The sequence below is a fragment of the Rhineura floridana genome, chromosome 14, assembly GCF_030035675.1.
Source record: "Rhineura floridana isolate rRhiFlo1 chromosome 14, rRhiFlo1.hap2, whole genome shotgun sequence".
NCBI lineage: Eukaryota > Metazoa > Chordata > Lepidosauria > Squamata > Rhineuridae > Rhineura > Rhineura floridana.
In genome coordinates, this window is record NC_084493.1 from 39,408,096 (window position 1) to 39,425,450 (window position 17,355).

At 46.6% G+C, this 17,355-nt stretch overlaps 2 protein-coding genes and 1 long non-coding RNA gene across 8 annotated transcripts in view; 2 read left to right on the top strand and 1 right to left on the bottom strand.

Moving 5' to 3' along the window:
* Positions 1-15,402, top strand: PYGO1 (pygopus family PHD finger 1). Of its 4 annotated transcripts, XR_009758916.1 has the most exons (4): positions 1-234; positions 3,038-3,123; positions 8,418-9,767; positions 10,015-15,402. XR_009758916.1 is itself a non-coding variant. In XM_061594828.1 (3 exons), the coding sequence occupies exons 1-3, from the start codon at positions 177-179 to the stop codon at positions 9,516-9,518; spliced, it is 1,245 nt and encodes a 414-aa protein (XP_061450812.1). In that variant the 5' UTR covers positions 1-176; the 3' UTR covers positions 9,519-9,973. The 4 variants fall into 4 exon arrangements, 3 of the variants coding, with proteins under 3 accessions (XP_061450812.1, XP_061450814.1, XP_061450813.1); XM_061594828.1 differs by lacking the exon at positions 10,015-15,402 and having other exon boundaries at positions 8,418-9,973; XM_061594830.1 differs by lacking the exons at positions 1-234; positions 10,015-15,402 and adding an exon at positions 283-595 and having other exon boundaries at positions 8,418-9,973.
* Positions 4,220-17,322, bottom strand: LOC133369564 (uncharacterized). Its single transcript, XR_009758918.1, has 3 exons — positions 16,244-17,322; positions 15,750-15,826; positions 4,220-7,130 (listed from the first exon to the last, which is right to left on the bottom strand). It is a non-coding gene; the product is annotated as an uncharacterized LOC133369564 (long non-coding RNA).
* DNAAF4 (dynein axonemal assembly factor 4) overlaps positions 16,358-17,355 on the top strand; it is a 20,131-nt gene continuing 19,133 nt past the window's right edge. The window contains exon 1 of one of the 3 annotated variants that reach the window (XM_061594832.1): positions 16,358-16,817. In XM_061594832.1, coding sequence (XP_061450816.1) covers positions 16,701-16,817 — 117 coding nt within the window. In that variant the 5' untranslated portion in view covers positions 16,358-16,700. Of the gene's footprint in view, positions 16,818-16,888; positions 17,262-17,355 lie in introns of those variants that run through there. The other 2 variants (XM_061594831.1, XM_061594833.1) reach the window with 2 other exon arrangements.

The window sequence follows — 17,355 nt, forward strand, 5'->3', positions numbered from 1 at the left end:
TCTTATGTTCTTATGAGAGGCCGAGGCCGCGCCGCCGCCTCTTCGCCCGCCTCTCCCAGCAGCCCCTCCGGACGCGGCGCCGTCCGCCTTCCCTCTCCCGGGGAGCGCGGCCGCCGCTTTGGGCACTCAGGCGCCTCGGGCTGCCCGGCGGGACCTGGAGCGATGCTGCGCAGGCGATGTCCGCGGAACACGAGAAAGACCCCGCCGCGGCGGCGGCGCTCAAGAGACCCAGAGGTGCGAAGGGAGAGAGGGCGAGCGAGGCCGCCCGCTGGGCCCCAGCCCGCCCGCTCGCCCGCCCGCTGGGCCCCAGCCCGCCCGCTCGCCCGCCCGCTGGGCCCCAGCCCGCCCGCCCGCTGGGGAAGGCTCCGGGGCGCCCCGCAGAGGAGAAGGGGATGGTTGCGCTCGCGGAGGGCGCCCCGGCACCTCTGGCCGCGCATTCCGCCCGGACGAGGCCGGGCCCGGCTGTCCCGAGAGGCCCCGCGGCGCCCCAGCCGACCTCCGCCGTTCGTGGGGGTGGGGCCGAGCGGGGGCCCCGAGCAGCCGCTTTGGCGCAAGGGCTCCCCCGCCCGCTCAGTCCCCGGCATGGCATCGCCAGGTAGGCCGGGCGGGCGAGAGCGCGGAGCCGCGGCCGGGCAGCGTCGGGCGGGCTCGCTGGAAGGAGGCAGGGCGCCCGCCGCCCCCCTCGTGCGCTGGAGCCCCCTTGCGAGGTGGGCCCTCCGCCGCCTGCGGAGGCGCGCCCTGCCCGCGCCGGTTCATGGGTCTGGCGGGCCGGGCGGCCACCTGAGGCGGAGGCCCGCAGGGGGTAAAGCGGCGGCGGAAGGAGGCCGCCCCCCCGTTTCGGCAACGGGGCGGCGGCGTCTGGGCGGCGTGCCTGGGCCGCGTTGCAAGGGGGGTCTGCGGCGGAGAGCCAGGGAGAGAGACCCGAGGCCAGGGAAGGCCGAGCGGCCTGCGCCCAGATCTGCGAGCGTTGCCGAGGCCGGCGCACACCCGGAGGGGGAGCCTCGGCCTGCCGCGCCGCAGGGACTGGCCTCTTGCTTTGCTTCGGCTTTTGGCTGCGGAGCCGACGAGGGTTCCTCGCCTCCCGCAAGGCTCCTAAGAAGGGTTCGCGCCTGCAGGCTCTTTTTCCCTTGGGAAAAAGATTTCCCATGCGGTGACTTTGGGAAGGCAGGCGGGCCGTGGGCAGCAGGGCGACCCGCCCGTCGGGACCTTGCTGGGCCTCGCTCTGCCCGCGGCCGTGGCTCCCCTCCGGCAGCGAAGGGCGCTGCTCTTGTGCAAACCCACAGCCGGGCCGCTGCAGTCGCCGTCGCCTAAAGCTTACAGAAAACGGGGCTTCTGCTCTGTCTTGGTGCGTCACTAGGAAGGAGCACCGTGTCAGGCTGCCGAGAGGGCCAGGACTGCCCTAGACCAGACATGCTCTTCCGCCACCCACATCTCTTAAGACCAGGTTGCCAGCAGCGTAGGGGATGTCTCCGCTCTCCTACTCTGAGCCGCTTGCGACCTTCCCCTGCCTTCTAAAAAGGGTTAAAACGAAGGAAAGTGTTTGCTCTCGTCGTCCTGGCCAAGGGGCCAACAAGCTGACGGGCCTAAACAATGTCACAGGAAAGGTGACATTTGGTGTGTGTCCAACGGCTTGGCCGGGAAGCGAGGAGTGTTGCTGTAAGGTCGATACGCCTGTCAAGTGCAGCAGTCGAGAAGGGATGTCTTCGTGGAGAGCAAGTGCCTTTGGTTCAACAAAGGAGCAAGGAGGGCGGCATCCAGAAAGACTCCAGCCAAAGAGGGAGACCTTCAAGGTGCCAATCATTGGGCTGCAATAAAAATTCCTCATTCCCAACTCTCTGCTGTTTGCTGGTTTGGCAAGTTGAGAGTTGGCCCTGTCTTTGGCTGGTGCCTTTGCATCAACCCTGTAGACTTCAGCTGATGATCGGGCAGAGTGAAGTCTTTACTGCAAGAGGTTGGGCCCTCAGTTAGTATAAAATGTACAGCTAAAATAACTTAGTAGCTATTGCCTGCCATTTATTGGCTCTCCAAGCTGAAATATATATGGCTGTGCAAAAGCACCATGTTCCAGCGTTGTGGATCCATCATTTCTGTTTGCCAGTTTGTGTCCTGGGCTTGCTGGCCTTTCCAGATTAGCATGGGACTAATTTGTTTCAGCTTTATTGCAGGTCTGAAAGCTCCCTTTAGATCACTAGCTATCGCCACCTGTGGAAGTTTTTATTTAACTTGGGGCAGCGGGATTTTCAGAGTGCCAAACGGAATTGTCACTTCTGGAGTGGCCCGTTCACCTTGGGGCAGTGGTTCCCAGACTTTTTCCTCCATGGGCCACTTGAAAATTGTTGATAATCTTAGTGGACCACTTTTTTCTACCTGTTGTTGCAGTTGTACTGCACTGTGCTAGATACTGTGTGATTTTTAATTGCTTTTATTTCATGCTTTGCATTTTATTGTATCACAATTTGTATTCCATAGAACTCGAATTGTAATACAATAAAATACAGTATAAGAAATAAAAGGAGCAATAAAAATTCAGTTTAAAATCAGTATTAATATTTAATGTAGACATGTTGTGGGCCACCGAATGAAATTTGCAAGCCACATTTTAGGAACCTCTCCCTTAATGAGCTGTGTTTTAATTACCGTTCCAATCCTAGTCAGTTTTCTAGTCTCTCTCAGTGCTGCTTTTTCAAATATTATTGCACACCTTCCCAGTCACTTAACCAAGTAATAAGGTATAATCTGGAGGGAATTTAGTTGGCTAACATCTACCTAGAACAGAACATGGGATGTGGCCCATATAAGTGAGAGAAGGAACTATTGGATTCAGCTCATAGGAGAAGATAGGGTTGCAGTCCAATTGTAAAAGAAAACATTGATTGCTGCATATCTAAGAGGCGCTTAGTTCAGAGGCTCTCTGGACAGCAATGCTAAGTAAATTCACGTTTAATAAACACTTCCTGACAAACATGGAAGACTTGCCTGCATGATCAGTTCATTGGTAGAGTTAAAAACAGAAGAATATACTTTTGAAATCTTATAGGTGGTGATGGTGGATTGGATGGGTTAGGAGGCCCAGGAGTGCAACTTGGAAGTCCAGATAAGAAAAAGCGCAAGTCGAATGCTCAGGTAAGCTACTTTGTGTTTCTTTTGGTTGCAAAATCCAGATTGGCCCGACTTTTCCCATGCAGGTGCCCCATCTTCCTCCCATGCCACTCAGGCTCCATGGGTGCTATCCTAGGGAGGAAATAACAACATCAGAAGAGCCTATTGGACCAGGCCAGTGTCCCATCTAGTCGAGCATCCTGTTCTCACAGTGGCCAAACATGGGAAACATGCAAGCAGGACCTGAGTGCAAAGAGCACTTTCCCCTCCTGTGGTTTCCAGCAACTGGTATTCAAAGCATAGTGCCTTCGCCTGTGGAGGCAGAGTATAGCCTTTTGCCCATCAGTTTATCTAATCCTCTTCTAAGGCTATCCAAGTTGGTGGCCATCACTGCCCCTTGTGGGAGCGAATTCCATAATTTAACTATGTGTTGTGTGTTACTTTCTTTTGTCCTTCCTGAATCCTCCAACATTCAGCTTCATTGGATGTCCACAAGTTCTAGTGTTACAAGAGAGGGAGAAAAACTTTTATCTGTTCACTTTCTTCATGCCATGCATAATTTTATACACTTCTATCATGTTGCCTCTTACCTGTGTTTTCTCTAAACTAAAAAGCCCCAAATGCTGCAACCTTTCCTCATAAGGGAGTCACTCTATCCCCTTGATCATTTTGGTTGCCTTTTTCTGAACGTTTTCCAGCTCTGCAAAATACTTCTTGAGATGGAAGCAACTAGAACTGTACACAGGATTCTAAATGCGGCTGCACCATATAGTCATGAAATAGCATTATGATATTGGTAGTTTTCTTTTCAATACCTGTCCTAACAATCCCTAGCATGGAATTCACCTTTTTCACGGCTGCTGCCCACTGAGTTGACATCTTCATCGAGCTGCCCACTACAACTACAGGGTCTCATTCCTGGTCAGTCACTGCCAGTTCAGACTCCATGAGCGTACATGTGAAATTAAGATTTTTTGTTCCAATATGCATAACTCTATACTTATTTATTTATTATTATTTGATTTATATCCCACCATTCCTCCAGCAGGAGCCCAGGGCGGCAAACAAAAGCTCTAGAAACAGTTTAAAGCATCATAAAAACAGACTTTAAAATACATTAAAACAAAACATCTTGAAATTTTTTTTTAAAAAGAAAGCTTTCAAGACATCTTTAAAAAAAGGTTATAAACATTAAAAAGCAATTCCAACACAGACGCAGACTGTGATAAGGTCACAACTTACAAGGCTTGTTGAAAGAGGAGGATCTTCAATAGGCACCGAAAAGATAATAGGGATGGCACAAGCGCTTGCTCACATTGAATTGCATTTGCCATTTTACCACCAGGTCCGCAGCCTTGGGGTTGTACTTGACTCCAGGCTGTCCATGGAGGCTCAGATTTCGGCGGAGAGCCGGGCAGCCTGGTATCAACTACACCTCATACGAAGGCTGCAACCCTACCTTCCTGTTCATCAGCTCCCCCTGGTAGTACACGCCCTGGTCACCTCTCGTTTGGACTACTGTAATGCGCTCTACGTGGGGTTACCCTTGAAAACGGTCCGGAAATTACAACTTATACAAAATGCGGTGGCTCGACTACTTACGAATAGTCGCCGCCGGGATCACATCACACCAGTGTTGTTCGATATACACTGGCTTCCAGTTGTTTTCCGGGCCCAATTCAAGGTGTTGGTATTAACCTTTAAATCCCTATACGGTCTCGGCCCAGTTTATCTTACGGAGCGCCTTCAACGCCACCAATTATGCCGCCCGACAAGATCAGCCACTCAAGGCCTTCTCTCAATCCCGCTGACAAAAACAGCTAGATTGGCAGGTACAAGAGAGAGGGCATCCTCAGTGGCGGCCCCCACTCTCTGGAACTCCCTCCCACAAGATATCCGGCACGCCTCTTCCCTAAATGTATTCCGTAAAGCCTTAAAGACCTGGCTCTTTCAACAGGCCTTTGGGATCTCCGGGGAGGGTTAATTACTGTGACTGAAATGCCTCCTACCCTGTTTTAATATTGTTGCTGCTGTATTATTCTCATACTGTTTTTTATTGTATTATTGTATTTTATCTCATTGTGTTTTAACTGTTTTGTACGTCGCCTAGAGTGGCCTTTGGCCAGATAGGCGACACAGAAATTAAATTTATTATTATTATTATTTATTTTATTTATTATTCAGTCAGTTTGGAGAGGTCCTTTGGGAGCTCTTTGTAATCCCATTTTGTTTTCACCACCCTGAACAATTTAGTATCATCAGCAAACTTGGCCACCTCACTGCTCACCCCAACTCTAGATCCTAATTCCTGATCTGCAAGAGGACCTCTTTTCATTCCGTGACTGCTAAGCTTCCTCAGGAGTCTTTTGTGAGGTACCTCGTCAAAAGCTTTTGGAAAGTCCAAGTACACTGTCTAACGGATGACTTCTGTCTATATGCTTGTTGACACTCTCAGAGAATTCTAGTAGATTAATGAGACAGGACTTTCCCTTGCAGAAGCCAGTCTGGTTCTGCTTCAGCAAGGCTCGCTCTTACATATATGCTGGGTATATCTTTAACATTACTTTCTACCAGTTTTCTCACAGCAGATGTTAAGCTAACGGGTTTGTAATTTCTGGGATCCCCCCTGGATCCCTTTATAAAGATTGGTGTTACATTGGCCACTTTCTAGTCCTCAGGGATGGAGGCGGATCTGAGAGTTACGTTACATATTTTTGTCAGAAGATCAGCAATTTCACATTTGATTTCTTTGAGAACTCTCCGGTGGATGCCATCCAGACCCAGCAATTTGTCAGTTTTATTTTGTCTGTTAAACCTAGAACTTCATCTCTCATCACCATTATTTGCCTCAGTTCATCAGACCCCCTTCCTGCAAATGTTAGTTCAGGCACAGGGATCTGTCCTACTGTATATCCTCCACTGTGAAGACAGATACAAAGAATTCATTTAGCTTCTCTGCAGTCTCTTTATCTTCCTTTAGCACACCTTTGACTCCTTTGTTATCCAAGGATCCAACCACCACCCTAGACTGTCTGTTTTTAATGTATTTAAAGAATTTTTTGTTTTTATGTTTTTAGCAATGTGCTCCTCAAATTCTTTTTTTTAGCATCCCTTATTATCTTCTTGCACTTCTAAGCAATTAAACATCAAGGCAGCAGGGAAAACTTGGAATACCCAAGTATTATCCTCATTTGGATAAGTCTTCCATTTTTTGAAGGAATTTTTCTTGCTTCTAATAGATTCTTTGAATCTGCTTATTAACCACACTGGCATCCTCTTGGCCCTGGTGGTACCTTTCCTGATCTGAGGTATGTACTCCAAAGTTGAGTTTCTAATACTGTGTTTTTAAACAACTCCCAAGTATTTTGGAGTGATTTGATCCTAGACTTTCAATTTCCTTTTTATCAATTCCCTCATTTTGGGGAAGTTCCCTCTTTTGAAGGCAAATGTGACTGTGTTGGATTTTTTTGGCAATTGGCCATTTACATGTATGTTTAATTCAACTTCGTAAGCAGTTTATCATCTTGAAGTACCACTGTGAATGCATATATACTTGGTCCAATACCAAGAGTTGATGCAGACACTAGTTTTTCCTTATGCTCACCCTCTTCACAGAAAATGCACATTGATTTAGAAAGTACCGATCTTATATCAGTCACTGCTTTTAGCTTCAGGAGGATCCACAACAGGAGTTTTAGATGATGATTGCTCCGCTGAGATATCTTGATCCAGTCATGGTTTCTTCTTGAGTCTGTCAATCTTCTGGGTGTTGAATTGGTTTCTACATGTTTTGTGGTATTTAAACTGATTGTTAAGAAGGTTCTGGTGGAGATTGTCCAATGGTAGATGTGATGGAAGTGATTTATACTTAACGTACTCAACCAAAGTGTCACTTGGTGAATCGCTATCTGTTGGTGTTATGAGAGACTGATTTTATTCCAGAGAATGACTGGTCTGCTTAGGGGGGGCCTCCATCACTTGTACATTTCATTTCTGTTGTTTAGACATAACTATACTTCTATTTACGAATCCTGCAAAACAGAAAATAAAAATAACATTACATAGAGACATTGTCTTATAATAGACTAATAATTATACTTCACACTGTTAACTAGAAATTGTGTTAAAAATTTCACATCAGGCTATTAATCGACCATATGCTGCCCTGGGCTCCTTCTGGGAGAAAGGGTCAGATATCAAGCTAATAAATAAATAAATAAATACATAAAATGCTCACAGGAAAAGAACAGTAATTACTTATATTTTATGTTGTCATACAAATAAATGAAAAAGTGTAATATGTACGGCATTATTACTTCCAATCTTTGTTTTAGAAAATTCAGTTATCTTTCCAGTGATAGTTTGCACATTAAAATGGATTGAATAGTTCTTTACAGATAAAGCATATTAGTGTAGTGGCCATTTTGACGACATCATCACAGCTAGATGTAATGTTTTCTGGGAATGTCTCCCAGCTCATTTTCAAAGTACACTACATATGCAACTATAATCTGCAGTTTGGGGCTAGTAGCTGGAAGTGAAATGTTTTTACAATAACAAGGTCTATAAGGGAGTCTCCTGGGTGTCAAGGGCCAGCTAAAGATCACCCCCACGGTGAGTGGTTTGGAGGTGACGTGCCCTGCTACCTGCGCAGCCCTGGGCAAGCTGCATAGTCCCAAGGAGCCCAGTTGCCCCCCAGCTGCAGACAAGGAAGGGGCTGGCTTGTGCAGCTGTGGCAAGCTGAGCAGGCCCTAGCCAGCTAGGGAGGACTAGCTGCAGAGGGAGGCAATGGTAAACCCCCTCTGAATACCGCTTACCATGAACATCCTATTCATGGGTTACCATGAATTGACTTGAAGGCAGTCCATTTCAAGGGAGTTAGGGAACATGTTCCCAGCCCCTTATTGGTGGAGGCTGGGGATGCCCTCAGTGCTTCCTCTATTAGAGGCATATATTCAATGTTGAGGCCTGCTATTGGAGACTGCAAGTTGAATGAAGAGACCAACTGCTGGACTGAAGTGATAACCACTATGACAGGTCTTGTGTGTGTATTTTGGTCTTAACAGGGAGCATGTGCAGGCGGCAGTAGCAGGAGTGGGCCTATCGTGAAGAATGGAAAGACTAATGGAACCATTTTGGTGTTCATGCTATACATTTAAACCAGTGGAGGAACCCTAACGGGATTCTGAGGCCAGCAACCCACCTTTATAACAGACACCCTGCTTGGATGTTTTACTGGACAAGATGAGGAAAACTAGGTTTGACCTTCTCTTCTGTTGAGCTCAAAGTAATCTTGATTTCTGCTTTATCATTTCCAGGGGTCATCCTTTCCTCCACCATCTGAATACGCTCCACCACCAAATCCAAGCTCCGATCACCTTGTAGCTGCAAATCCGTTTGACGATAACTACAGTGCTATTTCTTACAAGCCACTGCCTTCGGGAAACCCGTATTTTGCAAATCCAAGCTACCCCGGCTTTGGAGGCTACAACACTTTCAGAATGCCACCGCATATGCTTCCCAGAATGTCCTCGCCATATGGTGCTGCTTATCCACTCAGAAGCCAGCCACATCCATTTCCTCAGAATCCAGTGGGAATGGTCTTCAACCGGCCTCAAGCGATTAACTTTGGGCCACATGAAAATGCAGCTTTTGGAAACCAACCACCATATAACAGTAACTTGAATCAAAATATCAGTATGGCCAGCCAACACTTCAGGCCAAACCCTGGTGAGAATTTTGGTCATATTCCTGCACAGAACACAACGCAAATGTCACCCCATGATATGCCGTTACACTTCGGACCTGGCAGCAACACAAATTTTAACAATTCCCAGATGGAATCAAACAATTCTTATGTTCCTTTGCCAAACAATTACAACCAGACAAAGCCTTCACAAAAGCAAAGTGCCAGTAAGCACAATCCCCTGCCACATCATCATCCAAATGGTCTAGAGGACATTGTGAACTCAGGAAACACTGACATAAAAACTGTGAATCGAAATGTCCCAGCAAACCAAGAGAGCATCCCTTCTAAAAACGTTGAAAATCTGAACAGCAATCATGCAAATGGGGCTCCGAACAAACCCCGCTTACCCCGTGGTCCAGCCGAAGGGGGCGGCTCTGAGAAGGGCAGCAAAATAGCTCTGCAGCAAGGCCACACGTCCACTGAACCCGTCTATCCTTGTGGGATTTGTACCCATGAGGTGAACGATGACCAGGATGCCATCTTGTGTGAAGCTTCTTGTCAAAAATGGTTTCATCGGATCTGCACAGGCATGACAGAGTCAGCATATGGATTGCTCACCGCAGAAGCATCAGCTGTATGGGGCTGTGACACTTGTATGGCTGACAAGGATGTTCAGCTGATGCGCACCAGAGAAACGGTTGGGCTGCCAGTGTTGAATGCTGATGCATGAGAACCACCCTGGTTTCTCCACTCGGATGACAGCCATTCATACATTTCCTTTTTCAGTTGTGCGTGGTCTTCATTTGTTGCATCTTCACCAGTTGGTCCTTGTATTCCTTTTCTGCCCAAGTGCTTTAAAATTTCACTAGAAGAAAATGCTTGACTGATTGAGTCTGGTTTTACCCACATGGGAAGTTACTGGATATGTAAAAGTCTCCTTTGTGGATCAGGTTGCCCATGACTGTTCAGCCTGACAGTGGTATGTATTAGAAGAACCATGAATTCTCACTGTATTTTTTTGAATCCCCAACACTGTCTCACTGGGAGTTCATTGTCCTGTGTTTTGGAGCTTTTCTTAAATTCTAAAGATTGAGGACATGACAGGGAGAAAAATCAAGCAATATTTATTTTAAAATGATCAGGAATGTCAAACTCTTAGTATAAATAGTTGAAACCATCAAGTAATATTAACCTTCTTTTGATGTTTTGATTGTTGTCTCTTTTAGAACACATTGGTGGACTGTGAAGGACCGTCATAATGAACGTGTCAATTGTTAATGAATTCTGAAGACTTACTCAGTAGATATCTGTAGAGTGATCTTTAGCAGCCAGCTTCCAAACACATTCACTCAGTAGAAAGTCTCATAATTCCAGTGGCAAAGTAAGCCTTGATGAGGCTAAGTGCCTAAAACCACAAGCCTCAATGCTTTTTCTTCCCTGTCTTGTTTTTTTTAAGGAGAGGTTTGTATTCCTATGACACACGCACACCCACCCTTTCCAGCACCCATCATGCCTTGTCAGGGCAGGTCCTCTGCAGTGGCATTGCAGCACCATGAAGTGTAATGTGGCCCCAGTGACAGATGCCTTGGAAGTGCATCGTGTGGTCCACGCTCTTTTGACTTTTTTTTTTTTTTTTGGTGATGAACGTAACCCAGAGAAATTTGTTGGAATGGTTAACTTGTTAAGTCCCACTGTGTTCAAATGGTCTTGACTTATTAAGCATGCTACATTTTCTCTGGCGTGCGTGACATGTGCTCAGGATTGTGCTTTCAGACTTTGCTTCCACATGGACTTACTGCAATGTCTGTTCCACAGAATTTACCGATGCACATGGACAGAAACGGGATTAGCTTCCGTAGCCTTCCCACCTCCACCTGTAGCACTTGTAGCCCTCCCTCTCCCTCCCCCAGCCTCAACTAGTTTGCCAGTTTTGCTTTGTTTCTGTCTCGTTTTAGTGTGTTTCGGCGTCCACTTGGGGGCTCTTTGCCAAGTGTACTTTCTCTTGCCGCTCGTGCAGAGCATCATTCCTTGCTCTGCTTCTTCCATGGGAATGTCTCCTCAGCTCTGTTGCTGCTTTTGTTTTCAGTCTGGCTGTGCTCTTGAGAATGGCTTGGGAGGGTTTTATGTCTCCCTCTTGGGAAGGGGAGATCCTTTCCAACATTTTTCTTTCCCCCAATGTAACTGCCTTTGGGGATTTGATAGAGTATGTAAGATGCAGAGGCCAGAGTGCTGGGTGGAAATGAAGAGCCAAGTTTCTCAGCTCTTAACAGCTGAAGCCAGTCTGGAAAAAAACTTAGGCCAGAGTTTTTCTTTGTTACTACAAGTCTTTGTGACTTCCAAGGAAATCCCAGGCTGTTTTGTGGCTTAACTTGCAGGGTTGCTCTGAGACGAGAACTGCAAAGCACTTGGGATTCTGAATAATGTTGGAGGAATGAGCAACTGCCACAAGTGTTGACTGCCAGTGGGAACCCCAATGTTTTAGCCTCATTGTTTTTCCTAAGTAAGGTGGCTACCAAGGATAGAACCCATACAGGTGGTCTGAGAGCCCCCAGTGATTCTGTAGGTTATAAACAGGCAAAGCTGGACATGCTCTTTTGGCATTTTTTATTTGCATTATAATCCCACAGGTTCTTTATTTCTTTATCTTACCATTTAACATTGAAGCCCATCTAGAAATGCATTTTGTTACTGACAGTCACATCTAGAGAAGGAATTGTCTCTTAATAGTCAGTACTTTATGGGTTGTACCTATGCACACTTCCATCCTTCTTCAGCCCTGGGCTAACCTCTTGATTAGTTCACAGAATTGTAGACTAGAAAATTTGGAAGGGGACCTGTAAGGCCATCAAGTCCAACCCCCTGGTAGATGCAGGAATCCAAATTAAAGCATGCCCAACAGGTGGCTGTACAGCTGCCTCTTGAATGCCTCTGGGGTTGGAGAGCCCACCACCTCCCTAGGCAATGGGTTCCATTGTTGTACTGCCATTAAGGAGTTAGGAAGTTTTTTCCTTATGTTCAGCCGAAATCTGGCTTCTTGTAACTTAAGCCCATTATTCCATGTCCTGCATTCTGGGATGACTGAGAAGAGATCCTGGCCCTCCTCTGTGTAGCAGCCTTTGAAATACTTGAAGAGTGCTATCATATTGCCCCTCAGTCTTTTCTTCTCAAGGCTAAACATGCCCAGTTCTTTCACTCTCATTTCATAGGGCTTTGTTTCTAGTCCCCTGATCATCCTCATTTGCCCTCCTCTGAACTTGTTCTAGATAGCATGTAGTTGAGTCTAATCTCATATTTGTGACCTAATAAAGCCTTTCTCCCAACCTGTATTGCAGCCATGGGCTTGTCATTCTAGGGGAAGCTCCTGGTGGATTAGCTGTGGACTCTGTCCTGATCTAAAACAAATGAGATTTTGAAGGAAGTGTTATTCTAGAACAAGCAGTTGTATAAATGAGCTCTTAAGATCTCAGTGGGAGTTTGAATGATGGCTTTCTCCCCCGCCTACTCATTTGTAGAGATTCAGAGTTATCAAGCTGAATGCCCCTTCATGGACCCCCTCAAAAAAACATTCTGTCTTGTTAGCCAAAATTGAGATGCAAGAGGGGTTTGCTTACTCTGAGCTTTTCCTCACTTTACAGATAGGTGCATTTGTGCTTATGTGCTAGCACACCTGGAGTACTCCACCAAATTAACTACATATGTATAATCCACCATCATTGATGCTGCTGCTGTGATCTCAAGAGCAGCCCCTCGGGAACCCTAGTAGAGAAGCACCTGGCTTGCACTTCTCTTCATGTTAGCCTTTGTATCCTGTGCATAATGCCCATTGTATGGAAGGTGAAGATGTGACTATTGGGGAAGGCTGTTTTTCTCTGCAGTAATGTGGAAACTGCCCCAACAGCTGGAAAAATGTTCAGAGTAAAGAATATTTGAGGAGCTTGAGATGCTTATGAGTTTGAGGTTTTGCTGGAGAAATGGGCTTGCAGTGGCTCTGGTTTAGGGATGGGTTTGCTATCTGATTCTGTTCTGTTTTTAAGTTTGTTGAATGGGCTGCCAGTTGCTATTCGCTATAAATTGTGTTCTGCTAGTTATCATGATTCCTGGTTCTCCCTTTTTCCTGTTATTTTTTCTGAAAAAGTACATAATTTTCTCAGTTATCCCTTACGTTGCTGTATATTTATATAATGTATACAGCAGCAGCAGATTACAAAAATAATTACGTCATTCTCGCCAGAGATTTTTTAAAAAAATTACAGTGTGGCTAACAGCTGCGAACACACGCAAAGAATAGGAGCCTGTTCAATGATGAGACAAATTTGCAGATTATCCCAGAATTCAATACCAAATCTAATTCTGTGAGTATTCTACACTATCCCTATTCTGGTCACAATTATGGCCTTGGATTCTAGAATCGGAGAAAGAGATCTCAAAGCTAAAGTGGCTTAGCTGGGACTACAACTAGACTCAAATATCCTTTGTCAACACTGTGCCTTATTCTGTGGCCTCTGGATTGGTTTCTTCAAGGTGACAAGTGTAAATAATGGAGTTGGGGCATTTGGAGTAGCTGGGTTGCTAACCTCTGTGGAAGCCACATTTCATTCGCCATGTTGCTTTGCAGTCTGCTGGAGCCGTTCCAAAGTGCTCATGCCTGCCAGGAACGTTGCTGTATTTAGAGAGAACATCTATATTGCTCAGCGCTCCTCAGACAAACTGCACTTCCATGACATCAGCTAAGAAGCTTCACGTAATGCAAAGGGATGGATGAGCGGACTTGCCTCTTAATCCCTTAGTTCTTTGAAGTGGAATAGGTCATGCCCTCTCAAAGGCTTCATGAGATAAACTCCCCATTCCGGTGGTAATTTTAGTTCTTTGTGCCAAATTCACCTCACAGAAAAGCCCTCCAAATTACCTTCTAAGATATATAACGAGAACTATACAAGATGGCCCTGGGTTCCAGTTTGCCTTCCTCTGTAATGTGTGGCTAAGGGTTGGCTGGCTGTTTGTCAGGCCTCTTGTATATATGGCTGCCTCTTGTTAGCTCCTGTTCTGCCCGTGGCCAATAATGGCTTTGAATTACATGGATTAACCTACCTTCAAGTGATAGAATTCTGTTGCCCAGATCTGGCAAGGCATGGTTTCACACAGAAACAGATTCCGCCTGCTAAGCATTGCTGTCCCCACGTGGCCAAAAGGGAAACCCCTAAAATCTAGAAGCCTGGGTTGCACCTATAGGTCTGCCTCTGACCCAGCAGGCCCGTTGCCATCACTTGCACTCCTCTCCTCTGAGGAGGGAGAATTTGTTCTAGACACTCAGTCTCCTCTCCCATCTATCTTTTGGCAGTGGACCAGGGGAGGGGGCAACACACTCCTAGATTGGGGTGCATGAGACTAAATTTAGCCATACAGATAACCCTCTTGAAGTCCCTTAATAAAGTATCTTAACTACTTGTGGGATTATATGTCACCCTTATAAGGAAAAACCCCCAATGTTTTTTGTTTTGAGATTTCTTTTTAACCCAGTCAGCAGTCTTGAAATTCGCTGTTTTTCATTTGCCTTTTCAATCTAATAGTAAGAATACTGCTTCATGTTTAAAATACATGTACCCCTCACTTTATATATAAATATAGCCTTGCTTGCTAGTAAAAGTACGTGTAACATTTAATACATAGTTGACCATATGTCTTTTTATGTTCTATGTAACTTAATGACTGTTTCATATTAAAACTAGTCTTTCCTTATGTACTGCTCACATATACCTGTTTTTGGGATATCAGTTCAGTACTTTTATACGATTTCAAATGTGTTCCACATTGGTGACATTTATTTTTGCAACAACTTTAAATAAAAATGAAATTAGAGCATGTCTGAAATAACACATGCATTAGAACTGTGGTGTGCGACAAAGTTGATGTATGTAATTCAAATTGGAAACAAGCACCCAGACTTTGTCCATTATTATTCCTTTAGTACAGCCTTCCCCAACCTGATGCCCTCTAGATGTTGCTGGACTTCCCAACTCCCATCATCATTTGTGATAATTGTTTGTGCTGGCTGGGGCTAATGTGAGTTGTAGTCTGGAGGGTTACTAGGTTGGGGAAGGCTGTTTTAGTAAGAAATTAAATTACTATGTAATGCAAACAATTTCATATCATGGTGTGTGTTAAGCTACTCTATGAAGTATAGGAACCATGTTTATGTCTTTGAATAGCTGGTCTTACATTACAAGCTGAGTCCTAGTAGATAATAGTGAATCAACTGGTGTGATGTCTTAAGGTACACGGAATTTGTGTCCAATGTAAGTGGTTAAATGTTTCAATGTGCGATGCTGAAAAATGGGTGCCCGTTTGATTGCATTTATCAAATGACAATCTTATGTTTATTTAAAAATGTAATAATTCTTCAAGACATTCATCTTAAAAAAAAAAGTGAGGGCACAGAAATAGAATTTTAATTCACTGCTGCAATTGTTAATATTTCAGTTTGCTTTTTAAAAAGTTGAAGCTGGACAGAATTAAGTGCTTGCAAAGTGAATATTAATAAAGTCTTGTCAAGGTAACAAAGAAGAACGGAATGTGTTCTGTTTGTGTAAGGAGTACTGAATAATCTTTGTGTACTTACTTGGATTAGAGAGAGTCATTGCAAGAGCCCCAGTAAGGCTACTTTTTGTCACATTTTAATTCGTCATTGTTGTGAATTGGATCAAGAAGAAAAGATTTTACGCTGTGTGAATTCACAGAAACTGCTGGCTTTCATGTTTACATAACAGTATTGGGCACTTTATGGGATTCCCTGCAGACAGAAAAATACTGAAGTGAAAGAATCAGCTGGACTTTCAATCGTCAGCGATTAGAACACCTCTACTCTACAGAGCTCCTTGGCCTACCTTCATTGCTACCAAAGGCTGAAATCCTGTGCATGCATATCTGGGAGTAAGTCCATTTGAACATGATGAATGAGACTTACGTGTGAGGAATCCTGTCGAGTTCAGGTCACAAGTTGAGTTGTCCTTTGCTTGGATTGCAACTGCTGGCTGAGTAACACTGGGGTTTAAAAAAACACACACCTGTTTAACCCAGGTTGAGATGTGATCTGCACTAACCTTTGTGTTCTGTGGGCAATTTACAGGGATTAAAAGGGAGTTAATGCTGTCACTATGACTGTGCAACCAGCACTCATGATAGCTTTAAAACTGTTTTTGAGATTAGAATTTCTCCGTAGAAAGGAAAATAGACATTAGTACACTAAATGAACCTTAAAACCAATAACCAACACACTGCTGGATTACTGACGAAAGGATATAATGAGGAATTACTATTGTCAGTAAAGGGTAATACTGTTATTGTTCACTTGTGGTTTGGTTACACATTTGTGCTCCTGAAGAGTCCAGTTTGGAGGCCCGCCTGCCCTGCATCAAGCTGGTGATAATCGCAGCTTTTTTGCCCAAAGGGCTCCTGTACCTTTTTATTACTGATGAACAGAAATTCAGCAGGGGAAGTTTTTCGAAGGATGGAGATGCCCTCTGAGCAATAAAAGATCTAGGAGCTTTGGCAGAGGGAATAAAGGCGCAGTCCTGACAGTTTCTGCGTTTCCCCGGGCGCCTTCCGCCGTGGCCGGCCGCTCCTCTACCACCCCGGGGCTACCGGCGAGGCCTCGCAAGCCCTGCCACCGGCGTCCCGACCCGCTCTCGCCCCTTGAGTCCCTCTGGCCCGGCTCCATCCGCCGTTCCCCTCGAAGGCCTGTCGTGGCCTTCCGCGCGGGACATTATCCAAGGAAGCCTACGAGGCGTAGTGTGCATGCGCGCTCCACCACCGAAGAGGGCCGCCTCCTTCCAGCCCGGCCTGCCGGAAGTGCTTGGGAAGCTTCCAGGAGCCGTAACCTAGCAGCGGCGGCGGCGCGGCCCTTAGCAACGAGGGAATGCCGGTGTGGGTGCGCGACTACCGCTGGCATCAGACGCCCGAGGCGGTGTACCTGACCGTGCCCGTCCCGGCGCCCGTGCGGGCTGGCATCTTCTGCACCGAGCAGTACCTCAAGGTCTGGATCGGGGCGGCCGGCCTCTGGCTCGCCCTCTGTCCCCGGGGAGGGGGATTAATGCAGCACCTGAGAAATGGCGCAAGTCAGAATTGTCCGCCGCCACGACACCAACAGGACGCAGAGCCCCCCCAGGCCCTCGAGGCGCCCCGCCTGCCAGTCCTTGTCCCTGTCCGGGGGCCGCCCCAGGAGCAGGCCTCGCAAGGCGGGCATGCTGAGGCCCACCAGCCGGGAGGGAGGAGGGCGGTGCTGTGGCGGGCTTCTGTTGGGGGCGGCCGGCCGGCCGGCTGCTCTTGATAAGAGGAGGCTCGGCTAGATGCCCCCCGTGATCTGCGCGGGCGCATCCGCCTGCCTGACCGACCGCTGAGGGAAACCGGAGCCCGGGCGCGCGGGGCGCCCAGCAAGGCCCCTCTGGTGCTGTTTCACGAGGTTCGCATTTGAAAGAGGGTAAGGAAGGCAGAAGCTGTGAGCGGCGATGCTGGGCTCGTCCCTGGTGCCGCTTCCAGGATTGCGGCTTCAGCTGTGGTGGAAATGCACGGTG

What these genes read in the sequence shown, in the direction of transcription:
- PYGO1 (XM_061594828.1), top strand. Translation starts at nt 177, where the DNA reads ATGTCCGCGGAACACGAGAAAGACCCCGCCGCGGCGGCGGCGCTCAAG. An exon ending in GGCGCTCAAGAGACCCAGAG is followed by an intron (nt 235 to 3,037) that starts GTGCGAAGGGAG and finishes GAAATCTTATAG; the next exon opens with GTGGTGATGGTGGATTGGAT. An exon ending in AGCGCAAGTCGAATGCTCAG is followed by an intron (nt 3,124 to 8,417) that starts GTAAGCTACTTT and finishes TATCATTTCCAG; the next exon opens with GGGTCATCCTTTCCTCCACC.